Genomic DNA, 14,153 nt, shown 5'->3' with positions numbered 1-14,153 from the left:
TTCACCATTTATTCCTCTTCCTACACCACAAAACATACTTTTGCGAGCATTAAACTATATAAATCATGTAAAGTTAGGAGAATAAAAATGTACAATTTGATTCACATCATTAGAGTAAGAGGATTTTTATCTGCAAAACAAACAATTCGAAGAGTGGTGAGCTTTAAAAGCTCAGTAGTTTATTCATATATTATAAAGTAGACTTCTCAAATAAAAGATATATAAATGACCTGCAATGACGATTAAGATTAATCTGATTCAACAAAAAGAAAACTTGACACGTCATTTAATTTCATGTGTATGTGTATCCACACCTGTGTAACAAGTAGAACTTTACATGATCACATATCGAGCTTCAATTAACTCACTTAGTATTCAAATAGCTCTCATTTAGCATTTCTTCATTAATCTGATTCAACAAAAAGAAAACTTGACACGTCATTTAATTTCATGTGTATGTGTATCCACACCTGTGTAACAAGTAGAACTTTACATGATCACATATCGAGCTTCAATTAACTCACTTAGTATTCAAATAGCTCTCATTTAGCATTTCTTCATTAATATAAAATGGAAACCCATAATTGCAAAGGAAAACTTCAAGATTCTTATAAGATCATAAAGTCCCCACACAAAGTAATATTTTCACATAATATCACTACTTTCTTGCACATTCTCATAAACATGTAACATTGACCAGTAGCTATTAGGCTTCAAACACAACAAATATTTCCAGAAATATATAGTCAAACATATAATGAGCCTTAAACTCTCACTTTGAGAGTTTTAGAAATTCATAACAGATTATTCAAATATGGAAACTAGGCCATCAGTATGAGTTGAGATGGAGGCTAGATCAACCATTGAAATATATTTATTTTCCAAATAGATGCTAGACCCTCCATAAGATATTTCGGAATGGAGGCTGGATATTTTCCATGAGATATGTACAGAATGGAAGCTAGACCGTCCATATAATAATAGCAGAATGGAGGCTAGACCGTCCATATAACAAATGTATAAAAAATAAATAATTGTTGTCATTAAATAATAGCTCGACTTATTTACTTATCCTAGCAAAAATGTTTGTGTGCCTATGCCATTAATTTCATAGTACCTATTTACCACTCCTGCTCTAACATGCAAAGTAAGGATAAGTTGATTATTTGATAAGATTGAAAATAATGTGATAGAAATATAGGATTGAAATAGGATTATTTATACGGAAATGCATTAACTTTCGACATATTTTAGTAGTATCTTATAAAAATTAATTCGAATACATAAACTTTCAATTTCTCTCACTTCCCCCTTAAAATTAATTTGTACTATCGACATCTTTTGGTATTTTTTCGAATTCTTTTTCTTAATTTAAACATACAAACATTCTATTCGTATTTGTTTGAGTCCCCCTAAAAGAAATTGATGCAAAAAATGAAAGCAATGCAACAAATTGGAGCTAACGTGACAATTAAATTGACAACGTTTCTCATGTTAATAACTTAACTAAGATTTTATTGTCAACCTAATTCTGGAGTATAGTAGTAATTCATAATTTTTCAGTTTTTTCAATTAAAAAAATATGACAAAATCAAATAATGTGACAATAAACAATATCGTTGTTATAGACAAAGTAATGTCAATCTAATTTGAGTGTCGATTAAACGACATTGATTTATCCGAAACGACATGGTTTTGTGTAACATTAGTTACGATATATACATTTGTGTAACAATTGTGAAAAAAACGAGAAATTACAATTTTATATTTCAGATAAAAAGTGATACCGACTAGAAATCAATAAAAAAATTTAGAGTACTAATTTAAATACTAATAATCTTCTATTATCATCATCATTATTTATTTATTTATTTATTATTATTATGATTATTATTATTATTATTATTATTATTATTTTTATTATTATTATTATTATTATTATTATTATTATTATTATATCTAAAAATCATTACCAATTTCGTGTAAGCACAGCTCAACGACTCTCTCCAAATTATAGCCGTTAGCCTCCTTCAAACCACAGCAAAGAAAAAAATTCTCACACAATTCTCATTGAAACCCTAATCAAAGATTGAATGCGTATATAATTTCGAGAATTCAATTCACAAAAATCATTCCTTACTCTCTCTCTCTCTCTCTCTCTCTCTCTCTCTCTCTCTCTCTCTCTCTCTCTCTCTCTCTCTCTCTATTTCATACATTCATCGATTGTTCATTGGATCTTGATTGGTTTCTTCTCTAACCAATTCTGTTTTCTGCAGGCTGCTTTGTTTTCCTTCTAATTTGTGTTTTCTTCGGCTCACGGATTTTTTGCTTGATTAATTTGTATTAACAGTTGTATATCGCATATACACATCCGTTTCTTTTTGTGATTTCATTCGATTTCTGTTATTTTGTTGCTAACGTGATGGAAACAGGAAGCAATCGTTCATCTGCATCTGCAAACAAGTCCCAATCGCGATTCCCGCTTCAGGAACAGGTTCTCCAGAGAAGAAGTTCGCGGGAAAACGTATGTTAATGTGCCATTATCGTTTAGTGTTTCCTTAATTTAATTCATTATTCAGTTACTATTTTGTTGTGGCGTATATGAATGTAGCTTAGAAACAGCTAGGTTTATCAGAATGCCTGTTTTCGCTTAGTTTGCTTCGAGTAATTTGGATTTCTTTTCGGAAACATTGCATTTTGAGTAGCTAAATAGTTCAAAATTTTGGGGCCTGGATGTGATTTGTCAGCCTACATTTATAATTGTGTTTTGTTGTATATGAATACAGTTTATAAGTTCTATCTTCGCCTTCTCGTTTGGTGATAAAGCTACAAACAGCTCAGTTTATCATAATGTCTGTTTTCATGTAGTTCATTCGAGTAATTTGAATTTCTTTTCTGAACCATTGCATTTGAGTAGCTAAGGAGTACAGAATTTTGGTGTCTGGATGTAATTTATCAGCCTACATTTGTAACTGATGTGGCCGTTTTGAGAGTTCTAGTGTTGTTTCTGGTTTTTAATTGGTTATACTTTTATCATTCATATGAATAATCTTCTGGTTTTATATGGTTTGTCAGCCTATGTTCATAAATGGTGTTGGTTTACTCGAATGATTTGTTTATGAAAGACCTTCTCTAGTTAGCCAATTATGTGTGATGTTTTTCTGAGTTATTCATTTCAATAATTTTTGTTTCTGTTGGCAGTTGGATCGGTTCATTCCTAATAGATCGGCAATGGATTTTGATTATGCGCATACCATGCTTACAGAAGGTAAGAAAGGTAAGGAAAATCCATCTATCAACTCTTCTCCATCTAGGGAGGCATATAGGAAGCAGCTTGCAGAAACCTTCAACATGAACAGAACCCGAATTCTGGCTTTCAAGAATAAGCCACCTACTATAGTCGAGGCCATTCCGAGTGACTTCTCAGTGGCTGCACACCAACCGAAAACTGCCAAACCTCGTCGCCACATTCCACAGGTTGGTGCCATCCTTCATATTGAAAGCTGTAGTGGGGTTATGCTTACTCTAATAGATGTTTAGATGCTAATGAATTGGATGTTTGTTACAGACTTCGGAGAGGACATTAGACGCCCCTGATATTCTGGATGACTACTATTTGAACTTGCTAGATTGGGGAAGCAGCAATGTTCTTTCGATTGCTCTTGGAAGTACTGTCTATTTGTGGGATGCCTCAGATGGGAGCACCTCGGAACTTGTTACTGTCGATGATGAATGCGGCCCCGTGACCAGTATCAAGTGGGCTCCCGATGGAAGGCACATCGCCATTGGTATGAATAACTCCGAGGTTCAGTTATGGGACTCGACTGCTAACAAACTTGTAAGTTCCTTTTCATGTTTGTGTGTACCTTGTTGATTGTTCTGTCTTGCTCTTTTCAATTTCTAAAACGCTGAATCTTTCGTGTTCTGCAGCTGAGAACTTTGAGAGGCGGCCACACAGCAAGAGTTGGTGTTATGGACTGGAACAACCACATCTTGACTACAGGAGGGATGGATAGTCGGATCATCAACAACGATGTCAGGGTGAGGGCGCATGTCGTTGAAACCTACCGAGGCCATCAGCAAGAAGCCTGCGGGCTCAAATGGTCAGCCTCTGGCCAGCAATTGGCCAGTGGTGGAAACGACAATCTCCTTCATATATGGGACAGGTCCATGGCGTCCTCAAATGCTCCCACGCAGTGGCTTCACAGGCTCGAGGACCACACAGCTGCTGTCAAGGCACTTGCATGGTGTCCGTTCCAGGGCAATCTTCTTGCCACTGGTGGAGGAGGAGGCGACAGGTGCATAAAGTTCTGGAACACACACACTGGTGCGTGCTTGAACTCGGTGGACACAGGCTCACAGGTCTGCGCGCTTCTGTGGAACAAAAACGAGCGCGAACTGCTGAGCTCTCACGGTTTCACTCAGAATCAGCTCACTCTATGGAAGTATCCTTCAATGGCAAAAGTGGCAGAGCTCACTGGACATACCTCTAGAGTCCTTTACATGGCTCAGGTATATACCATTTTATCACACATTAAGAGATCTAAACGTGCATGTTCGCCTTTTTTTGACATATCCTCGTGTATTTCCAGAGCCCGGATGGATGCACAGTCGCATCTGCAGCAGGGGATGAAACTCTTAGGTTCTGGAACGTGTTTGGGAAACCCGAAGTAGCCGAGACGACACCAAAGACAGCAGCTGCTGAGCCGTTTGCTCACTTGAATCGCATCAGATAAGCCGTGTGCTCGTTTTCTGATAGCTGCAGAGACTGAGAGAGAAGAGAGCAGATTTATCAGAGTTTTTATACTTCGTTTTTTTCATTCTTTCTATTTCATGTAAAGATTTGGTGAATTCTGAGCTCAACTTCATGATTTGATTGTGTTGATTTTCACATGTAAATTTCTTTTGTACATGATGGAGTCACAGATTGTGACAAATGTATTCTAAATTATTCATATATACAAATAAAACCACTCATGACCACATCATCATTGTACTTAATCCTTTCTATTCATGTAACAAATCTACTCTAATATTCACATATGCTGAATAAACTGTTATGATCATTTAGTGTGAGTGGTAGTAAATTTGAGAAATCAGAGAATACTTAATTAATAATAATATATTAATTAAATATCCTAATTCTTACTGAAAAATAGAATTAATATAAATAGTTTGGGATGATCCGAAACAGAAAAGTGCAAGTAACATGGGAGAGAGTATTACATTCAAATTTCATTATAAAATTAATAACATATAAGAACAAAATTTGACACTAATTTTTTCACCTACTTTCTTCCATAATTCTTAAAATCCACGTAGAGAGTCAAAGTGACAATTTAAATCGTGGACGGAATAAGTAAATAATAATACTAGTAACATGTGGATGTTATAGTAGATATGGATAGATGATTTTACTATCTACAATAACACCCCCATTTATTTTGTAACTTGTTTGTAGTTTCTTATTAATATAAGCTATGATTTACAACCGATAATTTATAGTAGGAGTTCAAACTTTTTAAAAAAATTATTTATTTTCTCAACAAGTACCCGCTTCCAAAAAATATTTGCCCTTTGGAATCATAGTTGCACTTTTGCCTACAAAAATAATATACCCAAACGGAAAAATACAAGTAAAACATGAGAAAACTAGAAACAATCTCTGAACAAACAAACAAAACTATGTGTATTCGTATCAACAGACTCCTCACCACCAACCACCATAGCTCCCGAGCTCGAAAACCTACGTGAACTGCCGCCTCATGTACGTGTCCTCGTGCACGAAGACCGGAGGGGCCTCCGTGTCCTGTGGCGGGAACTGAGGTTGTCCCATGGCAATCGCACCCCGGCCGGGAGGAACAGGTGCGCCCCACGCTTCGCTCCCATCCTTACCGGAGATTAAGGCGAGGTAGTAGAAGATCCCGAGAGTCACACTGGCGAGGGACAGGACTGCGGCTCCAGCAAAAACACCCGGTTTCACGACGTAACAGTAGTAGTTGCCGAAGTATAGGTTCTCCTCGCCGTGCTGGTTGTTGAGAGCCGCGCCGGTGAGCAACAGAAGAAACGCGACGACGAATGTGAACCTGAACATTTTGAAAATCAGTCGTATGAACGATGAATTTTATCGTTTTTCTCAATTATCCTATGACCAAACTCATGGTTTTTCCAAGTGATATTTACCGTGACCCTACCAATTACCGGCTCCCGTGTTTTCTTGTCCAAGAAGAACGACGAGGAGCATATCAAGCCATTTTTCGTTGCATTCAAGATAACCAAATATGCATCACATAATCATGCACGATCACATTTGGGGAATTCACACGACTTCATGAGCGTTATACATAGAAACGACGTGATAGAGGATTAGTTACCAGGAGACGACAAAGCACACGAGGGCTGTAGTCCAACTAGAGCTTGATTGATGGGAGACTCTCCAGCAGCAAATGCATCCAGTCGAAATGTTGATTATAATTTGAGCCATCATGAGAGAAACAGCTGCAGTCAAGCCGAGGACTAGCGCAGGACTCCTCGGATATACACACGTAGAAGGGGATGGAAACATGACTTGGCTACCCTGCAGCACGACAAGGCATTGAATTAAAGACTTGAACGAGAAATTTGGCTGAAAAATAAAGCAAAAGATGAGCCAACACAACGACTTGCAACACACTTCGTAGGACTACAAGAAACGTAAAAATTTCCAACTATCAGCAAATTGATCAGAACAACCTAGTCGAGCGATCAGAATACAATACACAGAGTTTTAGATGATAAATATTCGATACTAAGTTATGCATGTCAAGAAAAGGTAAGGGAATGAAACTGATTGGTGCGGGTTTAGAGTCTTATCGTTTTTTTGCAGGTTCACACATACCACTGAGAATTCAACAAGCTCAAGAAATCAAATAATCAGTGAGGAAAATGGACGAAAAAAACGAGCCTTGTACAGTTAATTTTCCAGAGCTACTTCACATCTACTGAATTTACTCAGAAATTCCTCAGCTTGTGCAATCAAACATAATATGATATGATCCGATTATGAGGCACCAGGAAGTATTAGTAGTAAACTAGCTCTTGAAACGGCTGATACCCGAGGCTAATTGAGACAAATAGAGATATGCATATCCCTACTTCTCTCTTTTGCAGGTAACTGAGAATGGGGCTTATCTTTCTTATTTTCTCCTCTCTTATTCACTAAATAAAATTCACGAAAAATACGAAAACTATGTAGATATAAACTAAATATATATGCTCAATACAGCAAGATGAAACACTGCATCCATATAAAATCACATTACAAAATTAAGGAAACTAAAAGAGAGACTGAATCACCTAAAACATGGAACTAAGACTCAAATAATTTTATTTACATACATTTCAAAATCAATACTACTTTAAATAATGCAAAAATAACAAGAAAACCTTGTTTCTGTCTAATTCTTGCAAACTACATCAGTTATTTACCATCACATTCAACTCTCTTTCTGCAAATCAAATCCTAATATTCACCAAAACAAGTTCACAATCCAATCTTTAAATTGCTATTTTAGCTTCAATCAAATGAACTATCCAACCTTTTTGCCTAAAAGCTTCAAAAACAGAGCTTTGACAAATCCATCAAACATTTCCCTTTTCAGGAAATAAAAAAGCCCTACTTGAATTAGCTAGAGGGGAAATCTAAAACCATTATAAGTGTGAAGAACCAAACAAAATATGAATGAATGCAAACATATAAAAAGCAAAAAATGAAATTTGAGTAAAGCAAAAATATACCTTAATCCTCTTAGCCTCAGCAGCAAAGCCTGTGGCAGCTGATAACAGCCCAAGAAAACCCACAACACAGCACACTATAATCACTCGTCTCTCCATTCCTTCTCTTCTCTCTCTCTAAAGCTTTCTCTGTATTGAAAAAAAGGCTGCTTTTTTTTGAAGAAAAACCTATAGCATTGAGTAAAGGTGTGTTACAGTATATGCATTTCATAAAAGAAAGGATTTGTGGCAAGTGCCAACTGAGAACTGAGATTCTTCTATTGAGAGAGAGAGAGAGAGGGATGATTTTTGTTGTTTTCTGTAATTTGTCGAGTTCTTTGGCTTAAATAAAGACAAGAAGATATATTACTAATAGTATTTTTTTCATATTTTGTAAATTGAAATATTTATTTTTGAAGTATCTTTTGGCATTTTATTTGTTTTATTACTGCTTGGTTATATCTTTCGATTTATTGCATTTATTGAAAGAGTTGCGTTTAATGAAGTATTAATGAGTTTGAAATTAATCAAAAAAATTTGATGGTCTCAGAGCATCCACAACCGTGCTCTTGCCAGCGGCACGGTTGTGGGCCCGGGCGGTACTATTCATGCCTGCTCTCTGGCAAGAGCACAACACCCACAACTGTGCTCTTCCGCAAGGACGAGCACAATTAATATAAAATTCAATTACACAAAAACATTTCCATAATATTAAAATTCATTTAAAACCCACAATAAATATTACAAATGACAAATAAAATTAAACATTGCATAATTAAAATCCTAAAAATTAAAAATTACATAATTAAAATCCTAAAAATTAAAAATTACATAATTAAAATCCTAAAAATTAAAAATGACACTACTCGTTGCCGAATTTCGCCCACATGTGGTTGATTAGGTCTTCTTGTAGTTGATTGTGGATTCGAGTATCGCGCATTGTGTGTCTTGTCTCGATCCTCTGGCCAACCGTCGTATGCTCGCCTCGGCGTAGGGGAGACCTCGCTGTTGAGCTTCCGGCTTCGTCCTCGTCGTAGAAGCTAGCCGCCCTCGGCCCTTCGTCGGCTATAATCATGTTGTGTAATATAATACACGTGAACATGATGTCGGCGATATTATTCACGTACCACAGCCGAGCCGGGGCCTTCACAATGTTGAATCGAGCTTGAAGGACCCCGAAGGCTCTTTCGACATCTTTCCGCGCTGACTCTTGACGCTGCGCAAAAAGAACCCGTCTCGGGTCGTGCGGGATGTGGAGCGTCTTCACGAACGTCGACCACCTTGGGTAGATACCATCGGCGAGATAGTAACCCATGCGGTATATATTTCCGTTGATGGTGAAGTCGATCGCCGGTGCTACACCATTCATCACATCATTGAAGAGTGGTGACGAATATAGCACATTCAAGTCGTTGTTGGATCCAGCAACGCCGAAATATGCATGCCAAATCCATAGGCGGTAGTCGGCGACCGCCTCAAGGATAAGCGTTGGGCCGCCGCCTTTGTGACCGCTCAAGTGTTGCCCCCTCCAAGCAGTCGGACAATTCTTCCACCTCCAATGCATGCAGTCAATGCTGCCAAGCATTCCGGGAAAGCCATGGACTGATTCATGAAGACGAAGCAACCGTTGGCAATCATCAGTGGTGGGTGCTCGAAGGAATTCATCCCCAAAAGCAGAACGAACGCCCTCGCAAAAATTCTTTAAACATAGGATTCCAGTGGACTCACCGATATGCAAATACTCGTCGAACATGTCGGCCGTTTGCCCAGTAGCGAGTTGTCGGATGGCACACGTACACTTCTGCAACGCCGTGATACTTTGCCGGCCGGCTGCATCTACATCTGTTTGAAAGTATTCAACACGTGCGGACAATGTGTTGACAATTCGCATGAACAAGCGCTTTGACATGCGAAAACGGCGCCTGAAGTAATCTGCCGGAAACCGCGGCTGGTCGGCAAAGTAGTCGGCAACGAGCCTTTCGTGGGCTCCCTCCCGGTCACGATGGATGTACCGTCGATTTGATCTGGTTCGTTGAGGAGGAGGAGCAGGGGTATTCGCCGCGACATATGCTTCGTAAGCGGCACGATGTTGTTCGTAGTATTCTTGTTCTTCGCGTTCCGCTTCCGCCATAATATGGGTGAAATCCATTTGAGATTTTGAGTGGGTGATGAATGTGTTGATAGTTTGTATGAGAATTATGAATGAGAGATGAATGAGAGATGATTTGATGTGATAAATGGATGATGAATGTGTGTATTTATAGATGATTTTGGGGAAAAAAAAATAAAAAAAAATCAAAAAAATTCAGAAAAAACGGGAAAAAAACGGCCATATTTTTGGGATTTGGAAAATATTTTATTTTTTATTTTTTAGCATTATTTATAATTAAATACCGATTTTTAAAAAAAAAAATAAAAAAAAGTTTAAACACAACGGCTATGCCGTTGACGAATGGGAGCGCGCCACGTGTGCGTCCGCTGGCACGGACGTGCTCGATACATCGAGCAGCGCCGTGCCAGCGGCGCGGCGGCAGCGGCGGCGGTCCTGCGCCTTGCCAACGGCGCGGACGGCGGTGGCGTCTTTCGCCACCGCTGCGGATGCTCTCACATCCATCATTTGGATTAGGCTTTTAACCCACATCATAACTTAAAATATAGTGCGTATTTTATTAAAATATAAACTTACATAAATTTTAAAATTCAATTAGGAAAAAATACAATAAATATAACCCAGTGAAATGAAATATAGAGCTCATAGAATTGATTGATTGAATAATAGTGATTACAGCACCACTAATTTAAAAGGTATAGTACTTATTCTTTATTCTCTTCTTTTGACTTTATTGTGGAACAATTTAATCAGTGTTATCATAATGGATTTTGACAATTATTAATAGTAGTATGACTGTATGACATTAAAAATAACACAATGAGTTAATTAATTGCCGAGCAAATATGTTTATTATATTATACACCATAGGTGTTCCGAATTCGCCTTTGGCAAAATCGGATTAATACTACTCGACCGAACTTGCTGATTAAGGCCAAAAGTCTCTCAGTAGGTGGTGGGGTTTAAACCCGTGACATCAAGGCCACCATAGCTCCGCGCTACCAACTGCGCTACCACATACTGATAGCAAGTTTCTTTTATTAGTACTATTAGTAAATACTAAAACGAATTCACTAATTCTATACGCTCGATGCAATAGATATGTTTTTGGTATAGTAACTAACACAATGAATTCATTGGCGAGCATATTTCTTTTAGTATAGTAGCGAATTTATTAATTTTATACATTTGATACCATAGTTATTTTTTTTGTTATAGTATAACACAATGAATTCGTTACTTTTATACATTTGGACGCAGGAGACAACATAAATATCTCTAAAACGGGAAAACACCTTTGTCAATTATCATCTGATTGAATATCCAACTATAAAAATAAGATGACACGTGAATTGTTATATTTTGTGAATATCGATAGATACCATGTGATATTTCGGTAGAAAAGAGAGGAAAGACACGTTGTAACATAATTATAATTTTTTTAATGTGGTAATATATATGATGCCTAGAAAAAGTAATTATATGTAGCGGAAACGAATTTATACATGGTGTTTGATTTATTTCTTGATTTTATGCTATAAATTATGTCCGTAATTTTAAAAATTGATTGAAAAACCATGAAGTTTGAATTTCTTCGTAAGTATCTCACAACAAAAAAAATTGGTGAAATTATATTTGATATGGTAGTCAAAGAATCATACTGATACATGAATTACATAGTCTATTCAAAGAAAATGACATTGTTTCATCGAAAAATATCAACAATATGATACACATAAACGACTTGTTTCTTTTCGTATTGGATAACTGAGAACAAATTCAAACTTCATGATTTTTCCTAACTGATTTTTCATTGTTTTCATCATATGCATGGATCATATGTATTTTGTGTAAAGTGGAGAGTTGGTATGGAAATTAAATAGATTGGGCAACAATATATATGTCTCAAAGATTTGGATTAGAATCCAATTCCCCAGCTTGTGTCAGTATCAAGTTAAGTGTCACAAAAAGACATGGATACAAAGATGTTTGTATATATATTTGGAAGAATTTAATAGAGGTGTGACAAAAGAAAAGATTGATAGTAGTAATAGAAAATAATTGTACTACTATTACTGAAGGCCATAAACAAGCAAAGCTCCAACACCACCAACACCAACAAGAAGGCCTATGATGACTCCAATGGGCAAATTTGCACCTCCACCAATAGCCTTCCCTGTCTCCACATCATACCTTGCAAACCTCTTCTTTGGTGCTCTGCACTGCGGGCACGCGTACTCGTCCGGCTGCACGCGCCACATCATCAAAGAAACAAAAATTATAGCATCTCGTTTGGTGCGAAGATTTTATAACTATGTTTTAAACTAATGTTTTAAAGGATAAAAGCAAAAACTTACTTGATCGTCGAAGGGCTTTGAAAGGGTGTAAATGTAACCGCAATCGAGGCAAATGTGAGTAGCACGAGCCTGAAACACGCGATTTATTTCGAATTCATGTGTTTATGCACGGATAATTCTTATTGTGTATGACTAAGAGAGAAATAGTGCCTTTTGCGAATCGGTGAGTTTCCTCCCAAATGCAGGCGGAGCGGGACGCTTAGGTAGCCTTTTCACATCAACTTCGGCCCCTCTGCACCAAAAGAGGTCATAGTTTTGAGTTTGTACAATATTTAGAGTTTGCATTTGATTATATCCCTATATATATATATATATATATATATATATATATATATATATTTATTGAATAAATGATAGTAATAAAGAGTGAGAAAAAATAAGAAACCTGTTGACAACAAAATAAACAGAATCAGGCTTAGCCTGAATGGCAGTTTTGGTAAATCCAAGCTTATCAGCAGGCCAAAGCTCATCACCAAAGAAGCTGCTTGTGTAGAGCACTTGGTCCCCAGCCTTCAGCCCGGCTCGTGCTGCATTCCCTCCATTTTCGACAGCCTGAATCGTAAGGTTGAGATATTTTCATATAAAATGCTAAAACAACGAAACAAAATCGAATATTCACCCTTAAAAAATATGGCACTTATTAGGAAATATACTTTTTTCTATTACTGAAAATGCTTCAAACCCGAAATTCTAGTAAGCAAAGTACACGACATAGCAGCATCACCCCGAGACTCAAAAGCATGCCATCAAAATCAGTCCGAGCCAAGAAATGAGTTCTACCAAACAAAGAGGAAAAAAAACAAGGCATAATCTATTATTTATCTCTAGTATTCTAAGGAGTCGTTCGATTGAAAACATTGACGATCATTATTGAAATATGTATTATGTTCGATTTATGGGATTGAAGCTCACAACATAATTTTAGACGGATTATCACAAGATGAAGAGTCATAGCATTTCTCCTCCAATAAAAGTAATCTTGCCTTCAAACTAAGGGGAAAGAAAATATAAGAAGTGTACACTAGCAAGTATCATCTCATATGTTTTAAAAGTATCTTTCAAACCAAACAATATTTTTTTTTGTCATGATTCAGTCTTTATTACTCACAGTGATGACGACTCCACCACCTTGCTTTTGGCCTAGAGTCAATCCCAATGGCTTATCAACTTCAACCTCAATATTCTTGGCAGTTCCAGCTCTTGCATTTACCTCAAACCCTCTCCTTTTCACACTCCCAATTCCCTCCAAAACAAGTGGATTGAACACACCCCTTTTCCCTTCTTGCACTGACACACCTTGGAAACTGCTTTTCTGTTCCAACAAATTCATTATTACAAAAAAAAATACTACAAGCATTCTTGAAAATGCTGAGGAAAAGGTATATATACCTGAAGAAATTGAGGGTGCAAGAGATTGGAGGTGTTGGTGTTGAGAGAGACTGTGTAGGAAGAGGAAGCAGCCATGGCTCAGTTCTCACTTCTCACTGTGTGTGAGACAGGTGGAGGATTGTTGGTAGGAATTGGATTTGTAAGATAGAGTTGGAAGAGGAGAGCCACACGCCCTGTATTTGGATTTACGAAACTGGCCAGTAGAATGAGAACACGTCAACGTGTTTATTCTCCTCAACTATGTTATCCACCATGGATTTTGTTTTTTTGTAATTCTTTATTATTCCATATAGTTCTGGACTTGGTATTTCTTTTATTTTCCATCAACATGACTATTTTATTGAATGAGACATCATTTTTATTGATTCGTTAGAAAAAGAATAAATATTTTAATAAAAAGATGACATTTTATATGGAATAAATTCAAGAAGAAAGGTGACAACAGTATACAATTCAATTGGTAAGATATTGTCACCCATCAACTATGTTATCCACCATGGATTTTGCTTTTTGTAATTCTTTATTATTCCATATAGTTCTAGACT

At 36.9% G+C, this 14,153-nt stretch overlaps 3 protein-coding genes across 3 annotated transcripts; 1 reads left to right on the top strand and 2 right to left on the bottom strand.

Annotated features, from left to right (window-relative positions):
• Positions 1-2,034: 2,034 nt before the first annotated feature.
• LOC121802410 (cell division cycle 20.2, cofactor of APC complex-like) lies at positions 2,035-4,983 on the top strand. The gene is made up of 5 exons (XM_042202084.1): positions 2,035-2,524; positions 3,202-3,477; positions 3,569-3,838; positions 3,931-4,512; positions 4,593-4,983. Exons 1-5 carry the CDS (start codon positions 2,423-2,425, stop codon positions 4,734-4,736), a joined length of 1,374 nt encoding a protein of 457 aa, XP_042058018.1. The 5' UTR covers positions 2,035-2,422; the 3' UTR covers positions 4,737-4,983.
• A 535-nt stretch (positions 4,984-5,518) lies between these two features.
• Positions 5,519-8,059, bottom strand: LOC121802403 (protein MODIFYING WALL LIGNIN-1-like). The gene is made up of 3 exons (XM_042202073.1): positions 7,777-8,059; positions 6,375-6,577; positions 5,519-6,086 (listed from the first exon to the last, which is right to left on the bottom strand). Exons 1-3 carry the CDS (start codon positions 7,870-7,872, stop codon positions 5,747-5,749), a joined length of 639 nt encoding a protein of 212 aa, XP_042058007.1. The 5' UTR covers positions 7,873-8,059; the 3' UTR covers positions 5,519-5,746.
• A 3,777-nt stretch (positions 8,060-11,836) lies between these two features.
• Positions 11,837-13,769, bottom strand: LOC121802394. The gene is made up of 6 exons (XM_042202060.1): positions 13,609-13,769; positions 13,328-13,531; positions 12,605-12,771; positions 12,370-12,451; positions 12,220-12,288; positions 11,837-12,108 (listed from the first exon to the last, which is right to left on the bottom strand). Exons 1-6 carry the CDS (start codon positions 13,681-13,683, stop codon positions 11,935-11,937), a joined length of 771 nt encoding a protein of 256 aa, XP_042057994.1. The 5' UTR covers positions 13,684-13,769; the 3' UTR covers positions 11,837-11,934.
• Positions 13,770-14,153: the final 384 nt, after the last annotated feature.

This window comes from Salvia splendens, chromosome 1 (genome assembly GCF_004379255.2).
Source record: "Salvia splendens isolate huo1 chromosome 1, SspV2, whole genome shotgun sequence".
In the NCBI taxonomy this organism is placed as follows: domain Eukaryota; kingdom Viridiplantae; phylum Streptophyta; class Magnoliopsida; order Lamiales; family Lamiaceae; genus Salvia; species Salvia splendens.
The sequence above is the reverse complement of the archived record's forward strand: the minus strand, read 5'-3'. Positions and strand labels throughout refer to the sequence as shown.

Excerpts from the sequence above, each read along its gene's own strand:
- LOC121802394 (XM_042202060.1), bottom strand. The coding sequence starts at position 13,683 with ATGGCTGCTTCCTCTTCCTACACAGTCTCTCTCAACACCAACACCTCC. Across the intron at positions 12,452-12,604 it reads GTTTATTTTGTTGTCAACAG|AGGGGCCGAAGTTGATGTGA; the intron begins GTTTCTTATTTT and ends CTTTTGGTGCAG. Across the intron at positions 12,109-12,219 it reads CAAAGCCCTTCGACGATCAA|CCGGACGAGTACGCGTGCCC; the intron begins GTAAGTTTTTGC and ends TGGCGCGTGCAG.
- LOC121802410 (XM_042202084.1), top strand. The coding sequence starts at position 2,423 with ATGGAAACAGGAAGCAATCGTTCATCTGCATCTGCAAACAAGTCCCAA. Across the intron at positions 3,839-3,930 it reads ACTCGACTGCTAACAAACTT|CTGAGAACTTTGAGAGGCGG; the intron begins GTAAGTTCCTTT and ends CGTGTTCTGCAG. Across the intron at positions 4,513-4,592 it reads GAGTCCTTTACATGGCTCAG|AGCCCGGATGGATGCACAGT; the intron begins GTATATACCATT and ends GTGTATTTCCAG.
- LOC121802403 (XM_042202073.1), bottom strand. The coding sequence starts at position 7,872 with ATGGAGAGACGAGTGATTATAGTGTGCTGTGTTGTGGGTTTTCTTGGG. Across the intron at positions 6,578-7,776 it reads CTGAGGCTAAGAGGATTAAG|GGTAGCCAAGTCATGTTTCC; the intron begins GTATATTTTTGC and ends GTCGTGCTGCAG. Across the intron at positions 6,087-6,374 it reads GTGTGCTTTGTCGTCTCCTG|GTTCACATTCGTCGTCGCGT; the intron begins GTAACTAATCCT and ends CAAAATGTTCAG.